Source organism: Rhinolophus hipposideros, assembly GCF_964194185.1.
Source record: "Rhinolophus hipposideros genome assembly, chromosome: 26".
Lineage (NCBI taxonomy): Eukaryota > Metazoa > Chordata > Mammalia > Chiroptera > Rhinolophidae > Rhinolophus > Rhinolophus hipposideros.
The window spans coordinates 8,113,589-8,133,443 of NC_138072.1; the positions used below are offsets into that span (position 1 = coordinate 8,113,589).

Sequence of the window (19,855 nt, forward strand, 5' to 3'; positions counted from 1 at the left end):
TTGAAATGAAAAGCACATTAGAAAGAATCAACAGCAGATTAGCTAACAACGAAGAATGGATCAGAGACCTGGAAGAGAGACTAGCAGCACTAAGAAAAAACAATTTAGAAAAAAAAAAAAACAAGAATAGTTTAAGGGACTTCTGGGATAACATCAAGCGAACAAATAGTCACATTGTAGGGATCCCAGGAGGAGAAGAAAGAAAGAAAAAAAATAGAAACTTTATTTAAGGAAATAATGGATGGAAACTTTCCTAACCTGGGAAAGGAAACAGACCCAAGCTCAGGAAGCATAGAGTTCTAAACAAGATGCACCTAAGGAAATTCACATTTGTAATTAAAAATGGCCAAAGTTAAAGACAAAGAGACAATCTTGAAGGAAGCCAGAGAAAAAAGAGTTACATACAAAGGAAACCCTGTATGCCTATCAGCTGATTTCTCATCAGCAGCTCTACAGGCCAGAAATGGCAAGATATATTTAAAGTGTTGAAAGAAACCTACAACAAAAAATAATTTACCCAGCAAGGTTATCATTCAGTACTGAAGGAGAGAGCAACATTAAACTATCTTTACAAGAAATATTAAAGGGTCCTCTAAGAAGAAACGGAAAGACCGTGTCCAGAAATAAGAGATCCTGAGAAAAACCTCACAGGTAAAAGCAAATAGTCAATAAATAAAGCAAATAAGACATTTAAAAATCTACGAAGTTTAAAAGAAAAAATGCATCAAATTAACTCAAACTACAATAACTAGTTCGAAAAAACACAGCACAATAAGATCTAAAATATGACATAAAAATCAAAATATGGAGGGGATAAAAAATGTAGCCCATTTTGAATATAGTTGAACTCAAACATCTATTAACTAAAAATTGACTGCTATAGATATAGAATGATATACATGAATCATATAGTCATAAACCAAAAACATACAAAAGATACACAATGAATTAAGAGAAAGGAATCCAAATAAAACACAAAAGAAAAACAGCAAACTACAAGGGAGGAAATCAAGAGAAGAACAAAGGAACACAGGACAACTCTAAAAACAACCTAAAAACCATTAAGAAAATGACAATAAGTACATACTTATCAATAATTACTTGAAATAGAAATGGATTGAAATCTCCTAAAAAAAGAGACATAGGGTGGTGGAATGTATCAAAAAACATAGCCCATCTAGATGCTGATTACAAGAGTCTCACTTCACACTGAAAGACACAAACAGACTGAAAGTGAAGGGATGGAAAAAAACACGTGGAAATAAAAATAAAAAGAAAGCTGGAGTAGCAATAGTTATATCAGACAAAACAGATTTTAAAACAAACAAACAAACAAACAAATGTAAAAAGAGACAAAAAAGGACATTACATCATAATAAAAGGGTCAATCCTAAAAGCAGATATAACAATCATAAATACGCCCCCAAACAGGAGCGAAATATATAAAGCAATTATTAATGGACATAAAGGGAGAAAGCCACAGTAATAGAATAATAGTAGGTGATTTTAATACCCTACTCCCATCAATGGAAAAATCATCCAGACAGAAACTTAGTACGGAAATAATGGCCTTATATGTCACATTAGATGAGATCGACTTAATAAACATTTTAGAAAACTTTATCCAAAAACTGAAGAATACAGACTTTTTTTTCAAGTGCACATGGGACATTCTCCAAGATAGATTACATGTTAGGCCACAAAACAAGCCTCTCTAAGTTCAAAAAGATTGAAATCCATATCAAGCATCTTTTCTGACCACAATGGCATGAAACTCGAAATCAAAAACAGAAATAAAACTGGAAAACACACACACACACACACACACACACACACACACACAAATATGTGGACACTAAACAAAAAGCCACTGAAAAACAGTTTAAAGACAGAAGTTCAAAGCTGTACAGACCTACCTCGAGAAATAAGAAAAATTCCAAATAGACAGTCTAACTCTACACCTAGAGGAACTGGGAAAATAATAATAATAATAATAATAATAATAATAATAATAATAAAAAATAGAACAAACAAAACCCAAAGGAAATAGTTAGGATAAGAGCACAAATAAATAAAATAGAAATTTGGGAAATAGAAAAGATCAGTTACACTGAGAGATGGTTCTTTGAAAAGATGAATAAAATAGGCAAACATTTAGCCCAGCTCATCAAGGAAAAAAAGACAGAGTGTGCAAACACATAAAATCATAAATGAAAGAAGCTGCAATGGGCACCACAGAAATACAAAGAATCAATAAAGAATACTATGAACGATTATATGCCAACAGATTTGACAGCTGCTCCTTTTCCAGAGAATCCCCTTGGCCTGAGCAGGAGTGGCCTCACCCCAGGACCTTTAGGATCACCCAGGAAACCTGCAGCCAGTGGCTACCAGCCCCAACCAGTCATCACGAAGTGCAGAGCCCCTTGTCTTTAACTGGAAACTGCAACTCAGAGGCCCAGCGTAGACAGGACATGCCTGAAGAGGGCCCGCTGGGGAGATGAGAGGGCATGTGGGATCTGAGAAGAAGTGGGCGGGGTGAATGGTCATTAAGTTTGTGCCAGCCAACGGATGATGCCGCAACGATGACCCAAAGCTTCCAAAGCCTTTACTTTGTTTAAAAAAGAAAAAGTCAATAAAAAATTTTTGAAGTCAAATAAAGCAAAACAAAGAAATTTCCGCAACTGAATAGCTATTTTTTTAAATATCTCCTAAAAGAGCATAAATTTTTTTCTTTTTTTAATCTGAGCAGAATGCTCATCATCATGAAGGGCACACGCTTGCACTGACAGAGCACTAACATTGATGTTGGACTATTTAAACTAACAAGTAGTGGTGGACGTCTTCTGGATTCACAGGGGAATTCTTCCACCAAGCAATTAGACTACTCTTAGGAAATGAGTCGAACTAGAGTACATTTTTATTATACTCTTGCTTAAAACAAAAGACCAAACAACCTTCCAGCTGGTATGTTGTCTTTCACTTAGAAGAATCACCCAGCCTATTTGAAAGGTGAGTGCTAAGAATGCTCAGAGTTCCCCTAAACCCAGTGGGAGGGACTTTCAATCAAATTAGACTGGTTACACACACACACACACACACACGTATGATGACGAGAGGAAAAACAGATACACGTGAACAATTAAACCACGCACATAAACACAAAATCACTGAGAGAGAGAGGAAATACAAGATTTTTTGGTCAGATTATCAGAATGAAGGGATTACAGGTATAAATTTGTTCATCTCAAAACAGTAAATTAAGAGACAACATAGAATAATAGAAAGGGTTCTGCAGACTTTTAAAGGTTATATTTCATTTCCTAATTTGTAATTCTGCATGATTTTTAGAAAAATCACTTAAAACATCCCTACCTCAGTTTCCCCAGCTACAATACGAGAATAAATTTTTGGTGGGATACTTTGACAATAACTACTTTTAAAAATCATATGCATAATTGCTTCAGGTTTTACAAAACAAATCTCTATTCAAATACGAGGCATTACTAGCCAATCACACATCTTTGAAATTATATATTATAAAAAGATATGGTTCATCTACATTCAAAAGCTATGCATTTATTTAGAAAATCCTCTTATAACTGTGAAGTATTAAATGAATCTTCAGTATTCATCATTTCAAAGAATAGCAACATACAAAGTCTGTTTTCACTTGGGATAAAATTACAAAGTTCTTGTATTTTTTACAATAACTATCACCCGATTTCTAGGCTGGCTCATCTATGTATAAGCATTATTTTATAAAATGCTTGATAATATATATTCTCCCTTATGCAGCACTTATGAATTTATAATCTGATTAATAGCATATCATTATGCATAAATTTACACTTGCAAAATTTATGTAGTGCGGAGTCTGATGGGGTAAGTTAAGAACTGAAGGCTAAGTGAGGAGAAGCTCTTGCTGATGACGGGTCCTTAAAAATCAAACCTCCATTTAGTTTCAAGGAATTTTGTTGTCTATGAAGACTGCACCGCTGGGTCAGTATCTTAAAACATCACTGACTGTATCATCCCTGAAGACAAGGATATAGGAATGGGCCGCCTTTCCATGTTTCAGGAGCTTGTGGGAAGCAGACTAACATACTCGTCCGATATCCTCCGGCACTTTGTCCACAGGAAATGATTTGGACTCTTTCTCAGAAACACAAAACTGCCACAGCAAATGGGATTTGCCAAACACGGCTAGGCAAGAGGGCACTGGGACCCAGACGCAGACAAGAAATCCAGATCATGGAGCCATGACTTTCCTATTGGCAAACGACCTACTACAACTGCTTTCCAATCACAGACCAGAAGAGGAAAGGATTCTCCCCTCAGACTCTGAGGTCACTCAGTGTTGCCCGATGGACTGTCTATCCTCTGACTCGGGGGTGTTGGGGGGAAGAACAAACTCTATTTACCATTTCCTTCTTTGTTTACTAGTCTCGCTCAAGGAGAAAATCTAGGTTCTAGACGGGCTCTCGGCGAACCATTATTTGGTGCCTCTGTTCTTAGCACCTCATTTGTTGAAGAGCCTGATAAACCCGACCGTACCTAGGACCTCTTCTCGTTTCAACGTTCTATGACTGGACATTTTCAGGCATTGCTTCTCAATTAGTAAAACCAAAAGGGGTGCTGAACATATGGATCCCCTCTGCCCCCCAGGAAACTGGCTTAGTTTATATTTTCCTCTCTCTGAGCCACCGTGCATCTTAACTTCAGTACGGCATATAAGTAGTATGATTTTTCTATGTGTTCTATGACATAAGACAAAGCTGAAAAGCACTGCTTTTTGAGAATTGAAGCGGGAGCTCCTCCTTGGTGAGCAAACACTCCTTGAATCAGCCATCATTCCGAGGACCAACAGTAATTGGCACATACCCAGGATCGTTTGTGTGAAGAGAGAAGAGGACCCCTGAGTTCAGAACTGCCCAGGAAACAGCAGTGATGACAGTAAGCACTGTTACCTAAAGCCCGCCATTGACAAAAGGTAGCTTCTCGGACTGTAATTATGGCGTCCCTGCTTCCCAAACTTGAAGCTTTTATGGGGCTTATGCAATTAACTACTTAAATGCATCGTAACACTTGCTTCTCTGACAGCAAAGTATTGATTTTTTAATCATTTTCAAGTCTCCTCTAGCACAAATAAATGTACTACAGTTACAGTTAATGCACTGTGTACATGCATTAAACGCTGGTGTGACACAATTTATTATTTTGTGATATACAGAACTGAGGTCTGGCTTCTCAGAAAGCAGCATCTCTGATCCAACATCAGTATGGAAACCGTCATTGTCCTTGATACTCCAAATTCTCCAATTTCAAAAAGCTAGAGGCATTTTCTATAGGATACTCAGGCTTAAAATGGAGGGGATGCTGAAAATAAATCTTTTATATATATGTCAGTGTGGGGGAAAATTAAAAATAGTCTCACAGATAAGATACAGTTTGTATTTTCCTAAAGGTGTCACTGTGGCAACTTAGTTCAGATGAGTTTCTGTCTATTTCATGGCTTTCCTTGTACTTACTTAGGGCAGATCTATCAAAAATGTTTTGCATACCACGTAGTGTCTCTGATACAATTTTTACATATTTGAATTGTGTTCTTTTACTGCCTTACTGTAATTAGTACCTTATAAAGCTAAACACAACATTTTAAAAAAATGTGATTTCTGCATGTCACTTCTGCTGCCAAAAAGGCCCCGTAAAGCCCCCGCTAAAGTAACATATCTACATGCAAATCTTGCGACAGAGGTTGTTACACATTTTGTCAACGAGCCTTTAACTCGGGTACCTTCACACATTCAAAATTAAAGTTGGTGAGTAAAAGCAGTTAATTTTGCTTTGTTAGAAATAATATCATTTTAGTTTTAGCGTCTAAGACAGATGCCAGCATTTCACTCTGAACAGATGGTAATTCCATCTAATAGTGCATCTCTGTATTAGTAAGGTCTGTTGTGTATACAAACAGTAATAAACAGTAGGTAAGGATCAAAATAAATTTTAATTATTGACATTAAATTCTGGCAGCCACAGTTCTAAGGCTGCAGTATTCCTTTTTCAAGTCTGTCAGATTTTCTAATGCTGCAAAAGCTTTGCCGAAAGCTGCCAAATCCCAGATTCAATAAAGAGATGTTTGCATGCTACCAGTTACCGGTTTGCACCAGGATACTTGTTTTCATACATTGAAACAATGCTTCAAGAATGACATGGATTGGGAGCTACTGTCTCCGTGAGGGTCTGCCAGAATTTCATTGGGAATGGCCCTGAAAGACTGAGCATGTAATGAAGAGGTTGGTATAAAATGTTCTGTGCAACTGTTACATTAAGGGGGGGTCACGGTATTATCACAACCACGTCCCTATGTTGCTAAGTAAGGGTGTCCCATTCGACTTATTGTATTCTATGTGCAATTCTGGGCATTCCTGAACTTTTCTCAAAGTGACATCATTCTTATCATTTTGTCTGCTTTGCCCAAGTCTGAAGGATTTCCCTGACAATCCCAGCTATCATCAGCTGCTCTTCTACCAGCTTTGCTGGGGATCCAGTGTGCCAACAAGCACCCATTAGGTTCTCATAGAGCCTCCAGAGACCTGGCCTATAAGTAGTCAGTATTTATTTTGGGAAGCTGCCATGTTTAAAAAAAAAGAAAGAAAGAAAGAAAAAAGAATCGTTAAAAAAAAAAACACAAACAGTTTGGCATTCAGGTGACTGTTCAATAACAAACATGCTTTGCAATCATATTTCTTTAAAAATGGATGTTTTTTTTTTTAATCATGAAAAATATATTGCTTCCACCATATGGGACAACCAACGACTCACCAACCGATTTAAGATGCGGCATATTGAGCTGACCATATGTTACAGTGCTGTTGAATGGCTGAGTGATTCATGCCCGTCACATTCTAGTATATCAATTAAAGCTCCTTGAAGTCTGCATGATTTGTGTCTCTGTTATTAAACCCTGCTAATTCATCCCACTTACACATCTGTTATAAATCTCTAGGAGTGCTGCATGATTCATGGCAATCTGTGAGCATGCTACAGCAAATTCTTCTCCTTGTAATTAACAGTAAATTGTTTTACTGCCATGCAATGAATTTTTCAGTTATATTGCAAATGAACTCCTAAATGTGCGGTTCTTTCCTAAGAACCGACTTATATCATTAGGCAATTAAAAAGTATTGCTTTGAACCAAAAGCTTTTAATCAAGAGAAAAGCAACTTAAACACTGCAGAAGAGGCACGGAAATGCGACATGTTGCTGAAAAGTGAAAAATAATTTCTGTCGTGGAACGATCAGAACAAACAAACAAACAAGAGCCCTTCCTTGTACTCAGGATGCCATTGAGGCTAGAACAGGAGAATCACTGCTTGGAAACACTTGGTGACACAAGTTTGCACAGATACTGTTTATCTTAGGCGGTACGGAAGTCATCTGTCACTATCAACATTCTCAGATTGCTTTACACTTCTCTAATTGTAAAACAGCGCCTTTATTCTTGAAATAAATAATTGGATAATTAGCCAAGTTGAATCATCAGAGGATTCCTGTGCTGTTCGAGTGTTCTTGTCAAAGGTGAAGCAAATTCATTTCAGCTCGTCTCCGCGGCTCTTCCAAGAGGCTTTGATTTTTTCCCCCGTTTCCTGGCAGCAGCCTCCGATTCATGAGTCCATACATCAAGTCAGTAGTTTAACAACAAATGGAATTAAATTCAAAGAAGGGAAACTAATTGAAGGACAGCAACAAAAGTGTTTGGTAATGTGCTTTTTAATATGGCATGCCACATTTGCATGATAATTTTTCCTTTTTAGCATGGAGCAGAAAGTGACTAGCTTAATGAGGGATTATTCAAGACAGGAACGAACAAAATGCATTCATAACTAAGAACAAAGATTGTATTATGACACAAAAAGAGGCAACCTCAGAGAAGTAGCTGGATGATTGGTTTATGCATTATGAATAAAAAGATAGGAAAATATTTATATTGGTATTCACTAATGACTATATATACAAGATTGTTGTAATTAAAATTATAAATTAACATATTAAGAGTGCTTGTTTAATCATTCTGGGTCCTACTCACAATGAAAAGACTTATGTACCTGCATGCAAAACAATGTGTGTTTTCAACCCAGCCGCAAGCAGCCTATACATTTCACTTTGGAGTCAGAAAAGCTTAATGTACCGCTAATTACTCGCTTAATCGGAGATGGGCACTTCCAAGCTTATGGTGCTGAGGTCAAGTTATGACAGGCAAAGGAATCATCACGTTGCTTCTCTAGGAATGGATCTCCAAAAGGCATTTCTCTTAAGAAAGGTTTAAATTGTCCTTAAATCGCAAAGGGTGGAAATGCACACATTCCCTAGATTAAAAGGGTAATCTTGAAGAAAGGTATAACAAGGACTCTAAGAGGGTCCAGCCCCTCAGCTCATTACTCTCATACACCCAGAAGCAACCCAAAGCTGCCAATGGCATTGCTTGAAGATTTTGCAATGGGGAGACATGTAGCTGCTCCTTGGGAAATCCTCCCTAAAATTAGTTCCTGGGCTTAATCACAACACCAAAACTAAAAAAAAAAAAAAAATGAGCAGTGCAATATTCTGGATGAAATGCACCAGTTCTAACGACATACCAAACTGAAAAGATATGTAAAACAAAAGAGAGCAATTATAATCCTCAAGCTTTTTAATAAAAAGGTCATATAAATCTTTACAAGTATCTTTTTCATTTCTCTGACTGGGATTTACAGAACAAACACATTTTCACTATTCAGTGCTTCGAAAAGGCAGATTGCTACTTCTAATTTTTGGTCCTCCTTTTCAAAGTTTGTGAAGGTCTCTGACTGCTTTTGATCACCGATGATGAACTCGTGTGAACTACATTTAGATTTCGGAGATACATTTCCCACAAATCCATTGGAATTTGTCAGAGTAACATACACCTTCCAAATTACTATTTTATTAGTAGAAGAAACAGAGCAGGAAGAAACATTTATTCGTTTCCTATATCAAACCTGTTGACCATACTAAAGAATTGGCCTTCTCATTGTTTTTGTTTTGTTTTGTCTTGTTTTGTTTCCTATGGCTTAACACCTGTGAATTGCATCCATTTGTTTAATCTTAGAAAAAAAAAATTGGAAAAAAACCCACAACTTATTTACTGAAAATAAGGTGTCAAGGAAGGTATTGGATATCTAATTACTGGGTTTTACTTTATATTCCAATAAAAACAAACAAGTCTATCCTCACTGATCTGAATACCCCTAAAATTGTTCATTTTATAATAAGTCAAACAGCAAGAAAAAATTATTCCTCCTTACTTTTGTCATGAGAGTGATTTTACTCTCTGCTTGGCAGATGAATAGTCGGAGTTGTGACAAATATACTAAAAGATTAAGAAATAAACGTTTTCCCAGAAGAACACTAAAATAATTTTTCCTTCACAAAAGATATCAAAGGGAGACAAAAGTTAATTTTTTAATGGAAATTGAGCACAAGGAAAATTTCGGCAAAGAATAAAGAACCACACATTTTAAATAGACCATTCCATCTTCTCCTGCAATTGCTCGGCTGTTACATTCCGACTTCTGCTCTAACAACGCTAATTGGTGTTGTGGGAGAGTCACAAACGGCCCCACGTTCCTGGTAATTCCTGTTTCCCTTGCTCACACAACAGGGCCCTACAGACAATGTGCTCCTTTCAGAATTCTCTCTTCCCTTGACTTTTCTGACACTGCTCTCTCCAGGCTCTTTCCTCAACTCTGACCATTTCTCGCTTCCCTTTACCCCTCCTTCCTCCCCAAATGTAAGCAATCACTGAGATGGGAACATCTGTTTTGTATTTTTCTGCCTTTCCTAATTCATTAGCATCCATAATTTTAGCTCTCCTCTACAGGCAGATGATTGCAAAGTCCACATCATTCTTAAACTCCAGATTTGCATTTTCTGCCACTGGCTGGTTACATTTGTCATGGACGTGTTTCTATCAAACGATCAAACTTAAACTCATGGGTTGATTTCTCGCATATGTTCTTTCTTCATCTTCCCCATTATATTTAACGTCCCCACTGTGGTCTGCAATATTTGCTGTCGTCTCCAATTCTTTTCTCTTCTTAGCCTGTGGATATCTCTTCCTTGATCCCACTCTATCCCCTTCTTCCTTCATTACTTCTATTTATCTGATTTACTCCCTCATTGCCTCTTAAAAAATTCTGCCAGACTCTGTGTACATACTTTCTGTTAATCTAGTCTCTACAATACTGCCAGAGAAATCTTCATGAACCCCCAGCTTTCATCACATCGGTATCTGGAACAGCACCACACTCTCAAGACCAGAACATGGTGTATATTCAGTAAATACCTGCGGAAATCTTTACCAATCCTTGGTAGTCCACTCAAATGCTAATTAATCTGAAATAATTCCCTAATCTTCCAAATCAAAGGTATCTATGTCACATTCTATGTTCCCATAGCTTTCTTTTATCCTTTCTCATATGCCCTCAGGGTGTTAATCCTATTGGTTATATTTCAACACCTTAATGCAGACACCTTTAAGGTATCTTGGATGGCTTACTTTTGAATCCACCCACCAGCATTTTAAGTACTCAGCCCCTAATAGATGCTTAATGAATTAAGCATTCACAATAAAATACAGTGACAATATGGTTATGGCATATTATTACCTCTATATTGCCAATGATATATTTGAAATTTGTAGTTTTTGAGCAAAATTTTGAAGATGCATATTACAATTCTGAATGAGATACTCCTTGCATAACTAAAAAATAATGCTTTTAGACTTTAGCCTTCTATAGTTTATTTTTGCAATGTGATCCTTAGTTTAAGACTCTTCATCGTCACATTTATGTTATAATATTTTATGCAACCAAAGTTAGAAAATATGCTTCCTGATTTTGATAACATCAGAAATTCTATAACATTTACATTGTGACTGATAAACAATAAAGTTTACTGAGGATTTACTTTGCACTGCTTTAAATAATTAACATGCATTCCCTCTTTTTGAATCCTCATAAGAACCCTACAAAATAGGTTATCCTTATTTATAAATTGGAAAATGAAGGCACAGAAGTAACATAATCACTCAAGGCCACACAGCTAGTTCCTAGATGACATGTCCCAAATTCAAGCCCTGGCATTTTGGTTATGATTCCCCCCGCCCCACAATATATGAATAAGCTGTCAATTCGAAAAGTCAATTAACTTGCACATCTCATGGCTTTCAGAGAATATGAGAAGTTTCCCAGTTCTATTTTTCAAGAGTAAGAGGCAGAGAGAGGACTCAACAAGCTCAGGTTGGTTTCACTTCAATCATCTTCCAGAGGACAGAAGTGCCTTAAGCTGCCACTAGTAACGAAGGGGAGAGATGCACAGAGCACGAGGTACACTGTTTTCCATACCCCAGAACTTGTGCTGCATCCAATGAGGACCATATTAGCACAGAGGTTATCACTGGTGCTTTGAGCATGGAGGATTCTGTGTCACAGACATTTTTCTTGTTTTACTCTTTCTAGCTCCAGGGGCAGGCATGTCTCCCTTCAGTTCCTTTTGTTTGTGTCTACCCGAAGACAGACTATATGTCATCTTGAGGAGAGTGCTGTACTAACAGGCTAGAAACCATCCCACTTGAGGCACAGACGGGAGGCTCCCAGGTTTGTAGTGGAAGGAAAGGAGATTTGGGTAGAGGTATTGTTATTGAAATATTATTACAAGAGATGTCAGGAGGAAGACAGATGACACTAAGTGCAGCCCCAAAGAGGGTAGAAGAAGAATGTTAAATAGAAGTCACAAGGAGATATTATGGCTCAGTATCAGAAATTACCTTTTAAAAGTGGTCTCTAAACCTGGTATGGATTTGCCTGAGCAGGAAGAGCCCCTACCACTAACGGGATCAAGCAGGTTAGACGAAAACGTGGGAAGAATGTTACAAAAAATGTATTGTTATGGGCTGGATTGTCACACTAGATGACTTTTACATATTTTACAACTCTCACAAGTCCTGATTTCAGTTCTGCTGTCAGAGAGCAGTGGTCCCCGTCTCGTCTCCTCTCCTCTCCTGCACCTCGGGCCAATCTTCAGTGTGTTTTGTTTCCGTTTCACTTCATCCACCCACAAGGCTGATTCCTCTTTTAATTTTTATTCTCTAGTGCAAAATGCTGGCATTTTTTTCCTAAAGGCGAGAGCCTCCCTCTGTTATCCACATCCAGGATCCCCCTAATGATACTGTACACAGAATAAATAAATATACAGTATATAGGAGAACGGTGTTTTGAACAAGCTAGGTACTCCATACATGTATGCACACATCTGAAGTACATATACATTAAGTACATTATATATATATATATCCATATATAAATATAAATACATGTATATTAAGTATATATAAATACTTACATATACTTCAATATATATGAAATACATATATATTAAATATATATATAAATATATAAATATATATATATATATATATATATATATATATATATATATATATATATAAATACAAAGAGCTCAGTCACAGAGGTAATAAAAAGTAATGTTTTGAAATGTGGGAGTCATTCTCAAGAAAAAAAAAGAAACTTGGATGAAATAATTTGAGCCCAACGATTTTTTCCCCCCAATGAAAACAAAATAGAACACAACAGCAGACTATAGAATTAGACCTGAAGACAGTAAAGAAGAGGGCCTCGGGAATATTTTTATGGCTATCTATGTTTGCACACTATCTGTCACTCTTCCAGAGTCTTACCCTCCTCACATCTGGACGTTTCCTTAAAGAGCACCAGGAAACTCAGCCTTGTTAGACTTCTGATAGAAAAACTGATTTGAAAATATACTAATGCAAAGTAATTGGGTCATCTAGATAAAAATACATGTAATCTTGTTTGTATTGAATCTAGCTTGTTCTAAATGAAGCAGATAAAATTCTACACAAACCGTTTTCTATTAGGATCACATTTGAAACATTTTATTTAAATTTTATAAACTTTGGAATGCATTAATAACTAATTAATTAATAAGTTGGCTACTGCCTACCTAATAAAAGCAAAACATGACACAAGGACAAACCAGTAATTCCTGGATGTCTGCCTTTGGTCCCACATAGCAGGAGTGAGTAGACCCAACTCCACAAAAAAGGTCAAGATGTAGGGAAGAGAGATTCTGAGCTCTCCTAAGACGCATTCTGAATATTCTAACAACTGTCAGGACACGCCTAGGACCTAGGGTAGCTGCTGAGGCCGGAGTTATTCTGCATCTAATTATATTTCTTATTATGACAGAGCTGCAACTCAAGGCTCTGAGATACCTCTTAAACATAAGCCTACTTACTTATTTATTTTTGAAATGTCAAGTTAAGTAGCCATCAGGGTCAGTGAGAGAGCAGAAAGAAGCAAAAAAGACAAACATTAACTCCAAACTAGAGAAGGTGTTCATTTTTGAGCTTTGTATGTGTTCATTTATAAATACACAATGTATTTTTCATGTCCAGTAAAAGTCACTTACCTGCTGCTAACGTCTGTCCTGCTCCTGAAGCACTGGTTACACAACCAACTGAATTGCAGAGAGAAATAGTAAAGTTGTATATCCTATAAGGTTTTAGTCCTGTTACAATGTAGGACAATCGTTGGGATTCAGCAGATACCTTCAAGGCAAAAAAAAAAAAAAAGTCAAATAGATAATCAGTGTAAAAAAAATTACAATCTTGGCTGCCCAAGTTCTATACAACCAGACAGAGGGAATTATTGTATATATGCCAATTACTATTACGAAAAGGGATTTTTTTTGAAGAGTCTCAACAAGCTAGGATTTAATTGATAATTGTACAATCACACTGTTTTATGAGGCCATAATCCAGTTCCTGAGTGGATAAATGAGGAAACCAAGTTATTGCCTATAAAGCAGCATGGTGGCATGGTTATTGTCACCAACGGTAGGGATAAAGGATGGTGACACTGTCATTGTTATCATGAAAAAGTCCAAATAAAACCACAGGGCTTGGCCAAAACCAACCCAGTGCAGTGATGCCCACATGCTATTTGAGGGAGATACCACAGAAAGATGTCACTATGTTAAATCAATCCCATCATTTGCTACAAAAAAAAAAAAAAAAAAAAAAAAAAAAAAAGAAGAAGAAAAAGGCGAAAAATGTAAACATATTACTGAGCATCCACATGAGGTCAATTATCTTTCTTATGCAAATAAGCATATGCAGATTAGATCAAACAGTTACATGTTTTGAAATATTATCTCTGTCACACAGTTTCAGATGAAAATAGTAGATTGGAGTGAAGGAGATTGAGAGGAACTCAACAGTCCACAAACAAGTAATTAAATAACCAACACTAAGAGTTGGTCCCGTCATTATAACTAGAATTGATCAAAGCAACCATGTACGTTTACTTAGTCTGTAGGTACAAAGACCACTGAAAATTATATTCAGGGAAAAAAAAGTCATTAAAGCGGAGAGTATGACACCAAGCATGACTAAATACAAAGCTATTTCTTCTAAGGGATGTAAATATACATATGAATCAAATAATCTTACATAAAAATAAATTCCATAAATATGAAAACTGTAAAAGTAACATTTGGGGAAAATTTCTAGATATCTTCCCTTTACAAGTACAATAAAATTCATTTGGAATCTTTGCCTGGGTACTGACTTCAAAATTTCATAACCTAAGTGAGTAGTTCTAGAAAGCAGTGTGATTGGAATATAAATTTTATTGCCTACCTAATGTTTTTCAGAAATAAAGTTGATTCCAAAGGTTCTAAAATCTAGGAATAATTGAAAACTGTGGTAACATGCCATGGCAATTACATTTAGAAATCAGAAAAGAAAAATCACACACTGAATTATTAAGGCTTTATCTAAGTATAAAAGGTTATTAAGGTATTTTGGATGTAAACTTTCCTCTGGTGGACAATGGGACTTCAAAGTTTCTGAGAAAAATGAAACTTTGTAATAAGTAAAACTTAGCTGACATTGCTATAAAAATCCATTCCATTTATAACAACCTTGGTGGGATTTAATGTAGATTTTTAGAAAATAGAATTGTTTTTAGGATAAAATACATTAAGGGGTTTCTTATTTAATGTCTTCAGTTCTGGTGAGCATGTGCCACGCCTGGGAAAGCTGTTATGACCAGGTTACTGACCGGGTTACCAGGTGACAGATAATGCTGCCATCTCTGAGAGCATCCCAGAGTGGGAGAGGAATGCGTAGCAGATCCAGGTTGTGTCACACGCAGACCAGCGACTTGGGGCACCAAGCCTAAGAAATGCTATGGTAGATACTAGAGAGGACTATAATGGGAAAGATGCTGAGAGGAACAAATGGCACGTCTCCAACAAGAGAATCACGAGACAGACCCCTAGAGTCCGGAGCCAGGCCGTTATCACACAATGTAAATCACACCCCATTTGCTAGACAGCTCCTAGCATGCTGCGGGACCTCGGAAAAAGCAGAGGATCTGACTGAAAAATATCAAATGGCCATGCAGCTACCGCTCACGGGTCGGGTCCTGTCACACATGCCAAGTCTTAAGGTGGGGGACGGCCCAACAGAAATTCATCATAAGATGAAAGTGGAGATCTGGCAGTGGGGGCCAGAGGAGCAGTACGGTAGGGGAGCAGGCAGTCCCTCTCTCCATGCCACCCGCTGTTCTTATACTGGTAGCCCAATCTCAGCTCATACCTCTGACGCCCTGGAAGTCCCCGTAAAGCTGAGAGAAGAGAAAAACGGGGTTTGGTTCACTATGTGGATGTAAGTCAAAAATGGGTGACGGCCACTCTAGTACCATTTATGGATGATCCTAAAACCAGTAGTAAGAGAAAACCCTCTCAAGAGGGAGATGTCCAGGCGGTATGCCTGATCATCCGGATTCTGTAGAAAGCAGGGCGTCTCAAGATAGAATACACCTGGACGACGTGGCAGTGGCGTGGGTCATGGTTACAAAAGAAAAAAAAAAGACTAGAAGCTGAGGAAACAAGAATGCTGGGGGAGAAGAATGTGGATAGACGCAAGGAAGAGGGCATCAAGCGGAAAGAACTTTTTGATGTCGTGTCAATCCCCACCAAAGAGCATCTCCCTCGGAAGACGTGCTAAACAGCCAAGCACGCAGAATGATTGTCCAGGTGACAACAGCCAGTCTCTGTCATCGGCCACCTTCATGTTGATAAGATGGGCTAATGGAGTACACTGGTCACAACCATAAACTGTAGGCTAACCAGAGCCTCTCATCGCCCAAGACTGTTTCTACACATGTATCTGGCTAATGAATGCGTCTATGTGCACAGCAAAACCTCGGTGACTGTTAGCAATGATTATTTGTCCCCTTACTGCCAGTTGGAGCATGAATTACTCCCAAGGAGTATGTCACCACCTACCCTAACTCTCAAACATGTCTCGAACCTTTGCTGGAAGATGGGATAAATTCCATTCCTCAGAATATTTAAGGACACAGAAATATGCAAAATGTCCACGTACGATGTTTTTATCCATGTGATTTGTATTCCCAAAAGAACTGATGCAACATACGTATCACCTGATTATGGATTTGGTTAAATACATTGTTTCACATTCAAATAATACGACAGTACGTAGTCAGCTACGTACTATCAAAGTCAGCTTCTTGCAAGATTTTAAAGCGTATGTGTTAAGTGGAAAAAGTAGATTTTATGAAACAAAATTATACCAACTTTGTCTTAATATATGTTTATATTGGAAAAAATAAGTGACATAAATATATAGGGTCTTGTACATATAACCTTGTATTAGGAAACAAATGTCCCCATTAAAGAAACGAATAAGGGAGAATTCTGTCACTGAATTCTGCAAACTCAGGAAATGTCCAAATGAAGACATAATTCAATTCTGAAAGGACATTAGTTGAAAATAACAATACCTGTGAACACACCACCGGAATGGATTGTTGAGGTGACTCTTCAGAAATCATACTGATGTCATACCCCACAACTTTTCCTCTTGTAACATTATCTGCCGGCTTCTCCCATACTACTTTCAGAGAGTACGGTGAGAGGGGGAAGACTGAAGGAGGGATCATGAATACAGGCTCTATCAATGAGAACAACCAGAGCAAAACAATCAGTGCAGGGCTTTCAGACTAAACCCACACATTCATTCCAGTTTCTGAAATACCCCATTCCTTACAAATATTCTGATCTAAAAAAAATAAATAAAAGGAGGTATTGCTGCATTTAAAAGCTATTCATTTGTTTTTCTATGTTACCTGCAAGGATGTTCTCCAACTTCATATTACCAACAAAGACATTTTCCATTCACAAAATAAAAATCCTCTAGGAATCTGATTGGGTTCATAAACATAACTAGTAGATAACTGGATGGGAAACCATAGGTCTCATGAAGCATTTGAAAGGAGAAGTAACAGAACAGTATGTGTTCCAATCCACAAAGTTCAGAACAATGCATAGTGACATATTGGATTTTTTATGTACAGAATTGTTTCACTGAACTAAACTGATACAGCTGGGACAATATTACTCTTCAGAAAGAGATAAGTCTAAAATCTTCTAAATATCCCCACAGAAAAATGTTCAAGTTTTTAATAACTATTGATTGAAATGTGCGGGGTATACACACACACACACACCCCTCCCCCCTGCCATCCCTGAGATCTTAATATGGATTGTAAATGTGCTCACCAAAGTCGTATCATCAAAGGACCTCACTACACTGCCATCAGCCACTGACCCATAAGATTAGGAGGGCCCACTGTTGCATTCTCACCCATTACTTTTCATTTCTGACCTTGATTTTCCCCTTCCAGAATGCCATGGCTCATCACTTGTGCTATCACAGCACTATTATTTGTCCAAGATGGCTGGCAGTCATTAAGAGATGCTCAAGCACAATGTACATTTTATTCATGAAATGATTTCTTTGGACGTCAGCTTCCCACTACCCTTATCCTCCAGAGTCCTAACCGGTCCAAGTTATTTCGTCAGATATCCATACATTCAAAGCCTAACAAGAGTATCTTTTTATGTTAAAGCCTCACGGCATTTGAAATGTTTTCCATGTAAAGCGTAAGGTGCAGGATTAAAAATATTCATTTGCCTTAATGAAGATATATTTAAAAAATGAAAAACGTTCACCCTCTTTCCTTACCGTAGTGCCAGCTGCTTATAACCACACTTGTAGATTACAGATTTTGATATCCAGGATTCAGTCATTAAGTATAATCTAGTAGTCAAAGTATTTGTTTTGGAAAGAGAAGTAAAATCCAATTTGTGAAGTTTGTTAGCAGATATCTCTTTCATTGAACATGAATTGTGCTCAATTTAGAGCAAGACGGGACATATGGCCAACCTACTTTAAGACTAGAAATCAATTGCTATTTTTGGCAAACATCCACTAGAGACTATATATAACTATAGGTAAGTCATTTCCCCCCCTTGAAGTAGTAACTAAAACATTTTTCCCCTACAACTTACTGCAAGTACTGTAAGACCTTGGGCTATCTATGTAACAAACCAACGTGGTAAATTTTTCCTGAGCTTATGTAAGTTTATAATTCTTGCTTTTTAAATGCACTTTGGAGCTGCTGACTTTAATTTGAGGCATTATTTTCATTCGGGAGTTGTAAAAGTAGAGTTCAAAGAATTGCTCTTCACCTGATTCGGCCGTTCTACCTGAGGTCCAGGCAGAGGACACGCTGCCGGCCATATTTACAGCCACGACTCTGAACTCGTACTCGGTGTATGGCTCCAAGTCAGTGATGGTTGTGGTTGTCTGAGGAGGAGTCAGCGCGTTTTCATTGGCAGATTCTGCAAATGGGTGAGGGCTGAGCCAGCCACTACTCTCAAAAACTAGACTTTCTGCTGATGTGGGTTCTTCATTAGACCTCAATCTTTTCATGTATAGTTCATATCGTATAATTATTCCTAGGAGAGTAAAACAGTAAACCAAGATGACTCATCAGACAGACTATTTTGGGGGCAGGGTGGTGGTAAGTCAGTTAAAGAGTATTGGCTTTTCATTATTCTTCTGACTACCTGTGCATTTCCTTAGTAATGTAGGTGATAAGTACTTATAAAACACAACAAACTGGTAGTAAATGAATATATGAAATATTACTAAATAGCATACCTGTGGGAAAAATAAACCAAAAGAGAAAGTATACAAACACAAAATAAGTGTAACTTATGATAGTTAAATTCATTTTTTCTTCAGATGACTGGTGATAATTTCTATATGAGTAGCCGTTAAAGAGAATTGTATCTTCTTACCTCCAATTTCTGTATTTTCAAATTTTGGGATTTTAATTTGATTATCTGTTTAACACAGCCCTGTTTGCATAAATAGTGGAATATTATAGTTAATTTCTACTCAGTTTTATCAAATAACTTTTAAAAGTCTAAGAAAAAAGGTTTTGCCACAATAAGTACATGATATTAAGTAACTAAAAAAATCTATGAATGTGTACTTGGCCTATGTAACAGGGTTCAATTGTATGAACACAAAAATTAACTTAATGGAGTCTGCTAGCCTATATGTATATATATATTTTGTATTATTTTATATCCTTTTATTGCCTAAAAGAGAAAATTTACTGCTTATGGGTGCCCTAATTTGTGACACAGGCAAATATAATGCATTTCATAAGTGAGTTTCAAATTAGAAACATAATTTGTGTTGTGGCAGATGTCATTAAGAGCAAAGATAATATTAGCCTTTTAAGGGGCAATTTAAATCAATGGAATTTATCATTAGATTAAAGACATACACTCATTCTACGAACCAGGACAAGTAGTATCTTCTATCTTTAGAAATGGTTTCTCA

The 19,855-nt window shown here is 37.1% G+C and overlaps 1 protein-coding gene across 1 annotated transcript in view; it reads right to left on the minus strand.

Moving 5' to 3' along the window:
- Window positions 1-19,855, minus strand: part of USH2A (usherin) — a gene marked incomplete at both ends in the record, with an annotated part of 554,530 nt that overhangs the window by 381,646 nt on the left and 153,029 nt on the right. Inside the window, 3 exons of the mRNA XM_081039194.1 lie at window positions 13,534-13,672; window positions 16,938-17,107; window positions 18,688-18,957. Of these exons, the coding sequence (XP_080895320.1) occupies window positions 13,534-13,672; window positions 16,938-17,107; window positions 18,688-18,957 (579 nt within the window). The remainder of the gene's footprint in view (window positions 1-13,533; window positions 13,673-16,937; window positions 17,108-18,687; window positions 18,958-19,855) is intronic.